The sequence below is a fragment of the Cinclus cinclus genome, chromosome 15 (assembly GCF_963662255.1).
Source record: "Cinclus cinclus chromosome 15, bCinCin1.1, whole genome shotgun sequence".
Classification (NCBI taxonomy): Eukaryota; Metazoa; Chordata; class Aves; order Passeriformes; family Cinclidae; genus Cinclus; species Cinclus cinclus.
Window position 1 is genome coordinate 6,535,895 of NC_085060.1, and position 15,320 is coordinate 6,551,214.

At 39.1% G+C, this 15,320-nt stretch overlaps 1 protein-coding gene across 1 annotated transcript in view; it reads left to right on the forward strand.

Annotated features, from left to right (window-relative positions):
* AFF2 (ALF transcription elongation factor 2) overlaps positions 1-15,320 on the forward strand; it is a 253,106-nt gene that overhangs the window by 153,582 nt on the left and 84,204 nt on the right. Inside the window, exon 9 of the mRNA XM_062503175.1 lies at positions 12,988-13,039. Within this exon, the coding sequence (XP_062359159.1) occupies positions 12,988-13,039 (52 nt within the window). The remainder of the gene's footprint in view (positions 1-12,987; positions 13,040-15,320) is intronic.

The window sequence follows — 15,320 nt, forward strand, 5'->3', positions numbered from 1 at the left end:
TCTCTACAAATTAGACCACAGGAGCTATAAAATGAAGGATGTCCTCTCTAATTAGAAACAGTGGAGTAGTCTGGTGTTCTTCCTTGTTGTAGCCTCATGGGTACTCTCTCACAAGTGAACTCTGGGCAATATACCTCTCTAGTAACTATTATCTCTCTTGTTACTGGAGTCTGTTATTTGATTTTATGTCTCTATTTCTGTACACACCTTTCCATACTCTTGTTGTAATTTCTGCATGCAGTTTTGAATGACTGCTGCAAAACAAAAGTTCATATGTTGCTCAGTGATTTGTCACCACTACCAAACTTACTTATTTTAAATACCAGGAAAGGATTCTCAGACTCAGGTGAATATAGAAGTCAGTTTAGTGGGCTCCTTTTGCAGCATGCAGCTCTACCAACTTTCTTTTCTCATGCCTCTTCCAATGAAGTTAAAGGAGGGTTAAAGAAAGGCATATAGTTAGACTGAAATAAATGATGCTTTATGGTAATCCAGTTCAGTTTTCTAGACATAGTTTTTAACAAGAGAGCATTCATCAAACTAGGAACCAAAATTTTGGACAAGAAAATAACATTACTTAACTGGCTAGGAAAAAAATGGTGCCTGAAAATCTAATAATGGGATGTCTAAAGCTTGTCATTTATGCCAAATGATAAAACCAGATTTTAAGCTTAAATGCAAAAGGGTGTTAGGCATAAGTGCACAACGATTAAAAAACAGCTAAAATGTATTTCAACAGGACATATGACACAGGACATCAGCGTGGAGCTGAGCTGGGAAGTATTCAGAGGCTGTGCTGAGGCAGCTATAGTTAGACTTTTTAATTGTCAGTAAGGGTGGACATTCAGGCTCTTAATTAATCAACATTTTTTCATGTAGACTCACATGGACTAGGACCAATGACTGGTCCAATGAAAGCTTTAATTTACTTGTGGCATATTGTTTCTACTAGGAGCTCTTGTAGATCAATCTGAGAACAATTACTAGGTGAATAAAAGAGTGGGAGAAGTCAAGTATTACTCTGGAATGTGAGTAAAACGTTGAAATTAGTCAAAATATTTATTTTGCTGCCCAGCTTGGGGTATTACTGAAAGGCCTGTATTTTTAAGTGCGATTGCTGTTTAGATTTTGCCAGAATATATAACTGAACATGTCTCATGACCGTCTTACTTTCATGTAGTATTTCATCCTCCAGCTTTGTGGGGGAACTTTATGCCAAGAGAACTCACTGGAGACTGAGTGACAGATCAGGCTGTTGTCCCACATTCCCTTTCTACTAAATCACAGTTTTCTTTAGACGGAAGGTGGCTATTGTGAAGCTGTCAAACTGAGGAAAGTTAAATGGGCTGAAGTGAAGGCTCCTGCTAACAATAGCAGCTATCTCTGTCAAATGAAAGCTCAGCAGACAGTTACAAGGCAATTCGGCACTGATGGGTGGTCGATTAAAAACAACAAAAGACAAGATGAATGAAAGGGGAAAATCCCTATTACTTTGTGGTAGGAGCTAGGGGAAAACCAAAAATAAAATTAAAAGCCCACCTCACCCAAGCCCATAGCAATTGTAACAGACTTGTAGTTGGCATGACCTTCATCATCTCAGATATGGCACAATAAAATTGACAAGATTATTTTCTCTTCAAGCAAGGCTGAGGTATTTTCATTGGCAAAAATCTGGAAAAGTAAAATAAATGCAGAGTTCAAGGCAGTTGAAAAATTATTGAATCTGATAACAGCTGGAACATAGTGCAACCAGGAAAAATAGCTAGGTTTTGTGCTAAAAAATTACGACTTGATCATTTTTATAGTGTCATTTCTGAGATTTTGAAGGTTACCCTATAGACAACCAGAAGAGGATTAGAGAGAAATTATCTTTGAGCTCGAGGGAGCACCAATTTAAATTGGATTTGAGATATAACTTTTGCATTACCCTAGGAGATGAAAGGTGGTGTTGTGCCCTGATAGTTACCCAACTGCCTAACCATATGTATCAACTGGATTAGTCTGTAGATTAGCAGCTCCTGCACCAAGTGCAAGGTGAATTGTGCAATTTCCTCTTCGTGGGACTTGTCCTTTTGCAATTGAAGTAACATCAAAACCCATCAAACGTGGGGAGGCCTTTGCAGCTTGCAAGTCAGGCGTAAGGTGAATATACACACTTGTTCCTCAGAAGATAATTGTCACTAAGATTTAGACTTGTTATGGCAGCTGTGTAGAATAAGATGAGAAAGTACAAAAGAGTAGTCATAGAAAAAAGTGTGTGTTATGTCCTTATGTCCTTATGCTGATACAAAATCAAGTTTTGAAATTTGATTGGAGGCAAGCACCTAGACTCACTTAGAACCTATGAAATTCCCATTCATTTTCTCACAATTTAAATGTTAGGCTAAAAAGGCCAGGAAAAACAAATAGGTTCTTACACAGCCTTCAGTTAGGACTCTGGTTCCTGCCAACAGTAGGGCCAGGGTTCAAAGAAACTCTGAAAAAATATTGTAATGAAGAATTTGGGGAGACACATGTGCTTCATGAGCATAATGAAGCAATTTTTCTTTCCAGCTGTATTAGGAAAAATGGTAGTAGCGAATTGTTCCATTAAACAACCTCTTCTGACAAGATGTAGATATACCATGGACCCAATCCAGTCTGATAATTTTGGCATATTATTATTCTATTATTTGTCTTTGTAAAGTCATGATGTCATTAGACTTTATCAATTAAATTTAGTCTGCATCATCCCTAAGTTTTGCCCTTTGAAGAAAACACTGAGTATCCACCTATCAATTCCATGTACTAATTTTCTTGTTTATTTTTCTGATAATAACATTGAGGTACTTAAGTCATGGACAAAGAAACCAAGTGCCAGACATGATATAAATTGTTAAAAAGAAAGGCAAAAAAAAAGATAGTCTGGAATTTTCTTTTTTGTAATGTTTTTAGCACTGTGGACCATATTTTGAGACTTTTCTCAATGGTAACATGTATTTCATCTCATAACTAATTTGGTATGAAAATAAAATTAACCCGCCTTTCAGAGAATCAACCACAATGCTCCTTAAAGGCTTTGTGGTTAAGGAAGACCAGGGTGGTCTCAAAACAAATTTGGGAGGGAGGTATTAAAGTAGAGAGAACAAGGGATAGTGGGCACAAACTGAAACACAGTTCCATCTGAACAGGAGGAGAAACTTATTTAGTGTGAGGGTGACTGAACACTGGGACAGGCTGCCCAGAGAGTTGGTGGTGTCTGCCTCACTGGAGATATTCCAAACCTGTCTGGATGTGATCCTGTGCAACCTGCTCTGGGTGAACCTGCTTTAGTAGGGGCATTGAACTAGATGTTCTCCAGAGGCACCTTCCCACCCCAGTCATTCTGTGGTTGGACATAAGTAGTGTTTGTGAGTATCGCTAATGTAGCCATTTAAACCAACCATTAATGCTCCTTTCTTGGTTCTTCACAGCTTCATTCTTCCAACACTGTAGGGGGCTCTGTGAGCACAAATTAGCAGAGACCTCAAAAGTAACCTGGACTTCTAGGGACTGTAAAGATTGGAGGGTGTGTGTACACAGGGTGTGTGTGGCTGTGGGGAAATGCTGGCTTCTCCAGAGCTACACCATTTGCTGTGGTACTGAAAACAATATCCTGAGTTTTCAGGACAAAGAACAGTTTAACCATGTGGCACAATTTATAGGGTAAGCCAACTTTCAGTAAGAGCTAACTGTATCAGAAAACTTGTGTAACATGTACAGAAGGCACCGTTAAGCTACTTCAGCACCATAATTCAAAATGCTGAGGAAAATTCTCATGTATTATAGTCAGAGCAAGATTGGATCTGTAGCCAAGTACATCAACGTAAATGTTCAGCTGTCTGGGGAAATGCAAGTCTTAACACTGTTACTTAGGGGAAAATGTGCACAGACATGATGGAGCCCCTTATGAAACAATCCTCATTTTGTTAAACAATAGGATCAAATTTTCAATCAGGTTATCTAGCATATTGCATTCTTCAAGCTTGCCAAGCAAAGAGAACTATCAGCATGAAGATGGATATATTTTTACAGAATTAATGATGTATGAAATCTGGAAGTGGAAACATACATTTTCATTTTATCCTCTAATTTTTCTTTTTATATTATAAGTGAAAGGAAGTTCTTGGAAGTGTTTGCAGTTATTCATATCTGTTTATCTTAGAGTGATTATCAGAGCAAACAGTGTCAGGCATTGTGTTTGGATCTGAGCCTGAAAAATAGTACTTGCAGGAGCAAGGATTATTTGCATGAGTCAGTGTTTTCAGCACTGTGCTTGGTACTTGATTTCCCTCATGCATATGCAGTGCCTTATAAATCATCCCTATTCAGAAATAATTTAATTTTTTTTTCATTTATCCGATCTATTTATATTAGTTTTAGTCTTGCTTAGTTTTATCCCCTATATTTATGTTAGTTTTTAGTACTGCTTGGATTCATCTGTTTATACATTTTTAGACTGATTAACAGAATGTTCATTTAGGGATAGAAGTGAGCAGACTTACTGAAGATTCATTTGTCTTTGCGAAGTCTGTATCAGATCTGTGGGATAGCTGTGCATTCTTGATGTAGGTACAAAAGTGTCTTTAAAAACTGATCACAAATTAGGGCAGTGAAAGTAAAGCTCACCTTCCCCAAGATCACCTTATCTTTGCATTCTGTGGGGATTTTTGCTGATAATCATCCTTGAGCTACCCTCTGTACCATGCATGGCCCAGCAATATTTTTTGTTGAGGTGTAGTGCATTTGCAGCCCTGAAAGTCCTGGTCAGTTCTCCCAAGCACACACAAGCCCCTGGTACTTGCTCATCTTCCCTGTGGCCAACCCCTGCTCTTTATTCATTGTGCACCATCAGCAGGCCAGTACAGAGGACTTGGATTCTGGCTTGGAATTCTGCTTTGTTAATGCACACCCCTGAAAATCTGCAAGTCAGGCACTAAGCTTACAGTGTTCTTTAAAAATCCGATGTGGAAAATTTTGCTTTCCTCCATGTGCACAAAGCTATTCTCCATAACATCATCCATAACATCTCCATTCTCCATAACATCACTGAAAGCCGTGTCATGACTTCTACCAGTCTTTATTAAACATCTTGAGTTTTTCTTTTGAGCAAGTAAAGAATTCTTTTATAGTTCTATTAAGTTGTTCTTCATTTGCACAGAAATAAAGAAGCCAGACCCACTTACAGGGTGATATGCACCGTAGAACACTGGATAGATGAGCCTGTCCTGTGTTACTTTATTATTTGTTAAATAAATTTCTTTAATATATTTTCTGGTATGATTTTTAAAGTCACCTTTGTAAGTTTAGGTAGAATTATCAATCATTGTTTAACTGTGTGCTAAGTTCCCTATAGCCTATGTGTGTAAATATGCTTGTTTGCCAGAGAAAATAGTGGTGCTCTGGGTAGGAGACAGTTTTAATCAAATATGGTTGGAGTAAGCAGGTGTTTTTCATGTGGAATGTATTGGAAATGAGTATGTATCACAGAAAATGGCTCTTGGACTATATGTTGCTCTTGATAAATAGCAGACCCAAAAATTATATCAGCCATTGCAGTTTATCAGAGGGAAAGTAGTAAAAGCTTTGTGCACACTGTCAGAATTGAACACACTAAAAAGGTGGGTACTCATTTTTATTCTTCGCAAACTCTACGAATGCACATTTTATACTGGTATTTTTAGAAACTATTAGTCACTCCCTGTGTTTTTCCTGCACCCATTCTTTTCTTTGTTCTTGTCTCTCTTTTCTCTCTTTTTTACCCCCTCTTTTTGCTTCAATGATACATTACACTCTGAACTTGCCAAACAGATGTGTGTTGTACTGAAGAGTTGCTGGGAAGTGAGGGAGACACAAGATGAAGGAGATTGCACCTTTCTAAGGTGGAAGGCAAACCCAGTGGTATGAGTATTAAGGCAAAAAATATCAACTCGCCAGCTTGAAACAAAATGATACTGCTTTCTGTGATTTTTTTGCAACTTCCTATTACACTGTTAAAATATTTTGACCCAGTTCTGATCCCATTCTGTTGGACGTATTGTTTGCAAGCAGAATTAAAGCTCAATAGAGAGGTGAAGTTATTGGATATACCAGAGTATTATTTGTGCTACACATACTGATTCCCATAAAATCTGGTAGCAGGTTTCTCCCTCTTCCCAAAGTTCTTGTCTCAGCTTTAATGAAACACAAAATGCCTGTCAACAGAGCGGTAGTTACAATGCACTTAAGTAGCAACTTAATATTTTAGTTGCCTTGAAGAGCTTTTTATACATAGACATTAATGGATGAATGAATAAAGAAATTCTTCTACAGAAAGAATTAATTTTGCTTAATCCTTTTGAAATTAAGAGATGATGCAGAGAGATGAGTAATGAAGTGCACTCTCTAATTGTGAGGTACCTAATAGAAAGCCACAGGGGTTACTTCTCTCTCACCAGCTGTAATTACACTAATTACTGATATGGTGCCAGGAACACTAAGGCAAGCTGCATGTGACAACACACGATGGAGTGTGTCCTAGCAAGCCATCATTCTCCATCACTGGCCTGGAGGAGGCTGACCATGTCAGCAGGATAATGAGTGCCTTTCCTGTGGCAGGAAAGAGAGCAGGCACCTCTATTGCTCACAGGTTGTTTTGCAATGATGACACAAAACTTGACTTCAGTCCATTCTAAGGGGAGGTGATTTAAGGCCATAGGCTGAGGAGTTGATCTATACCTCAAGCAAATTAACATTATTCAGGCCACTGAAACTGCTTTAATGAGCAGAAGTTACTTCTGTGAGTAACAGTTTGCAAGAATGACTTCATCATTGACAAAAATGTAATGAAAGAAAATGGTGGATGAAGAGAAGGGAAAATTAATAAATTACATTTAAGTATGTATAAAATTGCTGGACAAATGGTCCTGACTATTAAGGTAAATGGTGCTTGTAAATTCCATTTAATCTTCTAAGATTTTCTTTTACCATAACTCTTACAGTATCTCAGAGGAAATAATGTAAGGATGACTTGCACATTTCAGCAAAGGAATGATGAAGGTTTCAAGATTTATTGACGGGATGTTTTAAAACAAAAGATCTTCTTTTTTCCTTTGGAATTACTCTACCATTTATTTTCATTTCCTCAGTTTTCTGTTCACTGTATTATGAACTTCTCTCGGGAAATCTATTGTTAGATGTTTTCACACACATAGGCCCCCTTCTTCCCCCTTGATACATGATGAAATTGTGCTCCAGTGTGTGCAACACATTCTTGAAATACATCTGAATTCCATTATGCAGTTTGTCATTTGCATGATACCTTTTGAGTTACCACTCTTGGAGAAGCCTTATATACTACAGAGAAATGCACTAGGAAAATGAAAAACAAGTTGGGTATGAAGTCCATGGGGTAAAGCAGCAGAGATTGTGTTGAACTGATGGCCTTATTTCCATGCAAGTTCAGGGGTAGAAAAAGTTGCATCTCAGTTCTAGTCACTGTTTGCATGGACTGTGTTCCCTCTGTAGGAATATTGCTGCAAACAGGAGTGACAAGGGCTTCATAACTCAGTCTGCAGAGTACTACTTTTTTCACCCCAAAGATATTTATTAGATTCCTGCCTCTTCTGGATTAAGTCTTAATAAGTTTCACAAGTTTGAAGCGTGCTATAAAAGCCTGAGCTCTCTCTTTAATATTGAATGGAATAACTAGTTGTAGCTCAGAAATCTTAGAAATGTATTCCCATTTACCAGAGACAAACCTGGCAAGAAAAGAATGGCATGTCTGTTGGTCTCATTAACACCACTGCCTGTCCTTCCTGCAGAATCAGCACTTGTGTTGGCTGTGGTATGACTCAAATGGGATATGCATTTTGTACAGATGTAGTTTGACATGAGTTTCTGGGCAGCTCAGGATTAGGGAATTGCCCACTATTCCCTTGGCTGTCTGTTTGCAGCACCCTCTTCCCTTTCCTCCATCCATTTCATTCCCACAAGGCTTATTTCACTGGAGTGAGCCCCAGTGCAGTGGTGACCTGATCCCAGAGCAAATTAGAAATGCAGAACCTTATCCTATCCATGCTTCCTTTTAAACACCTCCTTCTTAAGGAAGCTGTATCGCCAAATGTGTTACTACAAACGCAACAGACTCATCCCGTCCCTCCACAACCAGAACAGGAGGAACTGTATAGCATGCACAGACATCTACCAGCAATCAAGACCTTATTCATTTGTTAAAAGAATTTAAATATGTTATACATTAAACCAAAGAAAGAAAGGATGCAGTGAAAATCCTCCTTTGAAAAGTTCAGAGTCTTCAGTAAAAGTAACTGAAATGGAATAACACTGTGCTAGTGCTTTTTCAGGGAGTGAATTATCTCATGTCTCCTAATCAAATCCTTACCTGCTTGTAGACAAGATCCCAAATCAGCAGGTCTGGTGTGCACAAAACATCCACTGGAAAAAGTCACATAAAACATCCACTGGAAAAAGTCACATAAAACATCCACTAAACTCAAAAGTCAGGATGGGCTACGAGTCCCCTTTTCAGTGTTCATGTTCTCACTGTTTCTAGTGTGACTTTTACAGAACCCATCCTAATAAAGCCCTTATTCAGCCATTTATCTAGCTAAATTTGTAATGTAGGAACAATCTGCTTTGGGAGCAAATTCATCCCTGGAGAAAGTGGGTATTGTAGTCAGTCAATGAGATTGCCCCTGCTTACACCACAGATAAATATGTTGCTTTGTCCCAGCATCTCTGCTTTGCAATAATTTCACATTCCAAATTATAAACCTCTGGAAATTGCAGATTATAATAAATGTGCTGACACAACTTCAGCTGTTATAGTAAATGGCATTGCTCTAATAATGAAATAAAAAATCCTACTTAATCCTATTCTTTCCCTAAAGTGGTGTTTTGCATTAGCTATGGATGAAAAGACAAACAAGTGCATGTATATTCAATAACAATGTCAGCTGGGTCAGAAAAGAATAGGAAGTAAAATGAATTCATAACACCCCTGGAGGTAGCTTTCTGATACAGGCAGTTTTCTCTTTGATTTGCCCTCATTGGCAGTATTCATTTTAATTTTAACATAGCCTCCAAATTGGCCTTTATTAATAGCTGCCCTGATCTTAATAACAAATATACTCTGTAATCTCCAGTCCAGGTGCTTCTGAGGTGAACAATTACATAGAGCAGTTTAGATCATATGGGTATTTAGAGGGACCTCTCACTCAAGAGTGCCTAATTTCACATTCAGACCATCCAGACAGTGTTTTAGAGAGCTGTAGATACAGAGCTCTTCTGTCTCAGGGCTTTGAAGCTAAAATACCTTTCTAGATTTGATAGTGAAATAGTTACCTTGAATTAAGATTGCTGGCAATCTTTAAAAGTCCTTATTGGGCTTTGAGTGCAATCAGATGGTACTTGCTTATAAATGAGAGTTAATAGAAACATTAAAGAGTACAAGCTACTGTGACCCATGTCTTCAGAATATTAAGCACATTTTAAAATTGTGGAACACCATCTAGTCCTCTGTGTTCTGTAAAATGTTACTTTTTCTTACCAATATTCTCTGGGAGCAGGTTATTTGAAATGTTCAGCATTCTACATTTGCATGTACTATGTATCTTTAATTTATTTCCTCGCTTCTCTGGCTACCATATATTTCTGGTTGGTACTATACTCAGTTTCTCTTTAATTATTCCATCTGCCAGAAGAGTGTGATGGATTTTAGAAACGAGTTGGTTTAGTTGTTTAAGCTTTGAGTTTTGGAACTGAATGGCATGACATATTCTTCATTTAGCAGAATGAGCTAAGAAGAATTATATACTCCAAGTCATAAGCTTTGAACTGCTAAAGAAGTGCCAAAATCCATTTTTTCCCCTCTCTGTAGTTGTCTAAACATCTACTAGTCTCTTGAAGGGAACTTGTAAGTACTGCAAATGTAGTTTCTCTGAAACCAACTCTAACAATTTTCCTTCCTACTAATAATGTTTTATATCAATTTTATATTTTTCAATATTCAATAAACATGTCTTGTACTTACTGTACTTGTTAGAAAGTATCTGCAGTATAGGCTGTATGAGGGCAGTTATTAATCAGCCATTTCAGATGGCTGTAGGGTTCGTTTAGTAAGTGTATCAATTTATCTTTTTTAAGTTTTCTTCTTCGTTCTTTCCATGTATCCAATATGGAATGTCTTTTGTCCTTTTTGGTTTATTTCTACCAGGGTATGTCAAAAAGGAAATAACACATAACAAATGAAAATAAACCAAAACCCAAATCCAAAAGAAACCAAACCCCAAACCACCCAATAGCTGAAAGAAAGAAAACATACCACCCTTTGAGTTTCATTCATGAAAAAATCTTTGCATTTATATCCACTTAAATCTGCATTAAAAAATAACAATAGAATGTATTATCTAGTGATGCATTTAAGTGACTCTTTAAAGCAGAGGATAGTTTACACATTAAAGTGAAATGTAGGTTTCAAAGTAGGAGTGTAGGATTGAATTAGAGTTAAGAGTCAGAATGATATAGTCCTGTATGAAAATGGTCTCGATTTCCTGGGGGTGTTGTCCTTCTGGTGTAATGAGACTTGCAGATAACAATCAGGGACTGTGGATAGATCAAGGCACAGCGATACATTGAGAATGGCACAGCAAGTAATGGCTCTGGGGAAACAAATGAATGTGTCTGCTAGATAAACAACATTAAAAGTTTCTGTTCATCACCAAGGTCCAGGCCTCTAAAGATTAATAATTCCTGAAAAAAATAAGTATTGGGTTTGAATAGCAAGGTTTTGGTAGCAAGGGGGCTGCAGAGGTGGCTTCTGTGAGAAGCTGCCAGAAGCTTCCCCCATTTCCAGCAGAGCCAATACCAGCTTCCAGGATGGACCTTCCACCAGCCAAGGGTGAGCCCAGCAGTGACAGTGGCAGAGCCTCTGGCATAACAGATTTTAGAAAGGGAAAGAACTGTTGTGCAACAGCACCTGGAAGAGAGAAGTGGGAGTGTGTGAGAGGAGCAGCCCTGCAGACACCCAGGCCAGTGCAGAAGGAGGAGCCAGGAGGTGCTCCAGGTGCTGGAGCAGAGGTTCTCCTCTCTCCTCAGCTCCTGGTGCTGCCCATGGAGAGGCAGCTGTGCCCCTGCAGCACATGGGGGTCCATGGGGAGCAGAGATCCAGCTGCAGCCTGGGGAGGAGCCCACACCAGAGCAGGGGATGCTCCAAGAAGGCTGTGACCCCTGGGAAAACTGTGCTGGCAGGACCCGTGTCCCTGTAGAGAGAGAAGCCCACTCTGGAACAGGTTTTCTGCCAGGACTTGTGACCCCATGGGGGACCCAGACTGGAGCATCCTGTGCCTGGAGAATGTACCCAGAGAAGGGTTGCACTCTGGAATGGTTCCCAAAGAACTGCAGCCTGTAGGAAGGACTCAAGTTGAAGAAGTCCATGAGTGGCTGGCTCCTGCCAAAGGGACCCCATGCTAGAAGAAGAGGAGAAGCGTGGGAGGACTCCTTCCTCTGAGGAGGAAGAACCTGCAGAGACAATGTGCAATGAACTGACCATAACCCCCATTCCACATCCCCCTGCACCAGTGTGAGAGGGGAGGCAGAGCAAATTGTCAGTGAAGGCCAGCCCGGGAAGAAGGGAAGGGATGGGGGGGGAAGTGTTTAATCATTTGATTTTATTTGTCATTGTCCTACTCTGATTTTATTGACGATACTTCTAATCAATTTCCCCAAATCAAGTGTTTTACCCATGACAATAATTGCTGAGTGATCTCTCCCTGTCCTTTTCTCGACCCACAAGCCTTCTGTTACATTTTCTCTCTCCTGTCCAGATGAAGAGAGGAGAGACAGGGCAGCTTTGGTGGACACCTGGCATCCAGACAAGATCAATGCCCCACAAATACTAACTTCAAGATTTTTTTTTAATCCATGGTGCAGTTGTCCTTTTATGGATTCCCATATTACAGGGAGGCATCAGCCATCTATCAGGATGCTAATGACTGGTAGTTGTATGTCCAGATACTCTGTAACCACTGGGTTGCCTGACAACAGAGGTAGTTCACAAGCCAGTTTAAAGATCTTCATTTTTTAAGGGCACCATCAGGGCTTCAAATGTTCTAAAATTTCCATATTGGGATTGTTGTCCCCTCTTTAAAATTCCATGTGTCGGGAGGCTTCCATGATTTACTGGTGGTCTTCAAACGAAAAATCCCTGACTGTTCATCTCTCTAGGTAGACAGATCCCTAAGTAAGAGACCTTTTCTGTCTCTGTAACAGCACATAACATGGTTTCTTACCCCATGTATTTTCCTGTACCCAGGTCTTTGATTAAAAGAAGTCATATGAGTGTCAATGCAGTAATTTGCAATTCAACTTTTTCTTTTGCCAAAGGAAGGGAAGGAGGCATAGGGACAGCCATATCTTTTAGGAGCTTCCTTCCCCTTTAACCAAGGGCAGGGCACAGTTCTGTGAGATTTCCCTGTATTAATAAATAAATAAAAATGGTGGTATGAACTGGCAGGTTCCCAGCTCAGACAAGCACCTTCTCTTCTTGATTGAGAAAGGATTACCAGAAAGGAAATTCATGGTGCCCCAGACTGAGAATGAAACAGGGGTGACTTTTTCTCAGTTTTTAGCAGTCTCAGAGCTGAATTTATCTTCTGATTTAGAAACACGTGTATGTGTATATGGACTAATCCCTGTGTGATAATGAGGAAATAAAAGAGGACATGAAAGAACAGCTGACTGCCAAACTTCATGATGGATGAGTGTGAAAGTAATTTGTTCTTCCCTAGAGTCACAAAGAAGCACTAATACCTACATATGTGGATTATTCATCAGTTTACTTACCTTAGGTCCGATTTTGCTGTTGAATTGGAAGAGAGTTTTTCCTTTGACTTTGCTGAGGTGTAGATTTGGCCCATGGTACATAAAGTTAATGCATTAAATGTAATTCTGTATTGTTTCTTTTTTCTTCAGAATGCTTGAGGATGATCTAAAACTCAGCAGTGATGAAGATGACAATGAACAGGTAAATGCATCTAATATAAGTGCATAGAGCATTTAAACTGACAAAGTTATTTCATTGGTTGGATCTGTTTGTGTTTTGACTTACTATATTTGCATGAAAAGCATTAAGGTGTGCTGTGAAATCCATTAGCTTAAACTTTGTTTACTTCCTTCTCATTAGAGGAAACACTCTCAAACAGAAATGTATTTCAGTTTTGCTGGTTAACTAAATCAAAATATGACTTATTAACCTTTGAATTAGAGTCCACATGGAACATTACCCAGGAACAGCTAATTTGTTCTGAATCTGTCCTGCATTCTACCAAGCTAACTGTGGAACAGCCTCCCCTTGCTTTGCACCCAGTTTCTGAACTGATGAGCTTTTTGGAATTGTGTGTAAAAGGATGACATAAGAGCACCAACTATAGTTTGTTTGCACTTTGCAATCCATTTATACAAGCCCCCACAAGAAAATTTGGTCTGTGAGTTTTTGTTCAGTCAGAAGTAGAGGTTGGGAGTCCAGAGCAATCCAGTAACTCCCATTTGTGAATGGGAAAGCCCTCAGCATGTAGCTCTAAATCAATACTGAAAGTTTCTCCACATACTTGGGATGTTAATGAAGAATCATTTTCAGAAAACTGTCTCATGTCATTCTCTATCCTTCCCATTTTATAAATATTATGGATAATGCTGGGAAAGAAATGCTGGTGAAATTCATATTCTCAACGTTCTTATCAGAAAAAAAATGAATCTTTGTGTTAAATTCTTCCTTCATTTTACTTTATATATGCAAAATGACTCAAATGTTTAAACGTCTGCAATAGAGAGGAAGGTAATGCTATAATTCAGCATAAGATCATCTGTTCAGCCTGGGAAATGTTAATTATAGGCCAATCGTTCTTTCTTACTTATTTTTAAATTGCCTAAATGTTCTCCTTCAGCCTACCTCATCTATCCTTTAGGGTCATGCCAGGAAAGATATACCTTCTGGTGAAAGTTGACCCCTTAGTCCTACAAGTCATTATTTTTTAGCACTGGCAAGACTCACGCTGTCTTCTGAAGCGAAAGGGTCAAAATCTTGCACTTGTGCAAACATGGTAACTTATGATGCCATCAGGTTAGCAAATTTCCCCAAATGGTCCTGTAAAATGACATTATGGTCCTGAGATGCCTAAAATACAAAAATGGAGATGCATTGTCAGGTAGCAGTTACTGCTCTTTTCCTACAGTAATAGTTTTCTAGTGACTTACGTAGAATTTAGAAAGTTCCAAATTCACAGTTCATACTAGTTTATACTCTGATTTTAAGGAAATCAAAATTATTTGGCAACAGTGGTCAGCAGGGAGCCCTAGGATTTGTCCTTTGAGAATTGCTTGGACCCTTCAATTTTTACAGGACGCTAGTGACACTGATCCATAAATGTATTTGCGTATCAACTTTTAGTGAAAGTCTGTAGTACGTGGGGAGAGTTAGATCTATCAGCCCGTGTTCTGAGACTAGCAGTAGTCCATTTGTCAAGGTGGAAGGTTGTTAGAAACTTGGCTGCAGGAAACAAATCTGTTCTGGTTTCTTCTCTCACTCCTATGAACGAGCGCCCTTATTTATGAACTGAATTGCATTTGCTCAGGGGTCTGTGGGCCTTGTACTATTTCAGGTGTTACAGATCTTCCTTTTCTCCTCACTGCTGAGGAGGAGCACGACTACCCAATTGCTCCAGTCAGTCATGCAACTGAAAAGATGTGCTTCATTTCTGGATAGGATAGGACCTACCAGGTTGAATTCAGTGGTACTTATTCTATAGATAGTGTCAGCAAGGCTGTTACTGATTGTGCTGCCCAGTTTTAGCATTCCCTTTTCAAACAGAATTTTGAATAACTAGAATTGGCTCCTAAAAGTTACAAACATGATTTGGAGAACCCTCCTTGATGTTAGTGTTATGTTTATTTTGGTTAAGGCATATATGATGATGTACACCATATCACCAAGAAAATTATATTTGAGACTGTACACTTCCAATTTCACCCCAGAGAGCTTAAGAGGCTTCAGCAAGTGAGAATTGACTGCAAATTCAACCTCCTATTTCCAAACTGCTGCAAATTGCATGGAAACTTGTGGCTTCTTTTTCTTTTAGCTTTCTGGCATCTGTGGGCTTGATGCAGAAATTTTTGAGTGAAAATCGTTGGGCTGTGACCTGCAGGAGGTCCAGTGAGATGTTCATTGCAGGTGCCTTCAGATTTTAGATCTGTAAAGCTTTGGACCATTGCAGTAGAGCGTGAGGCAAATTACAGTGACTCCACCCCAG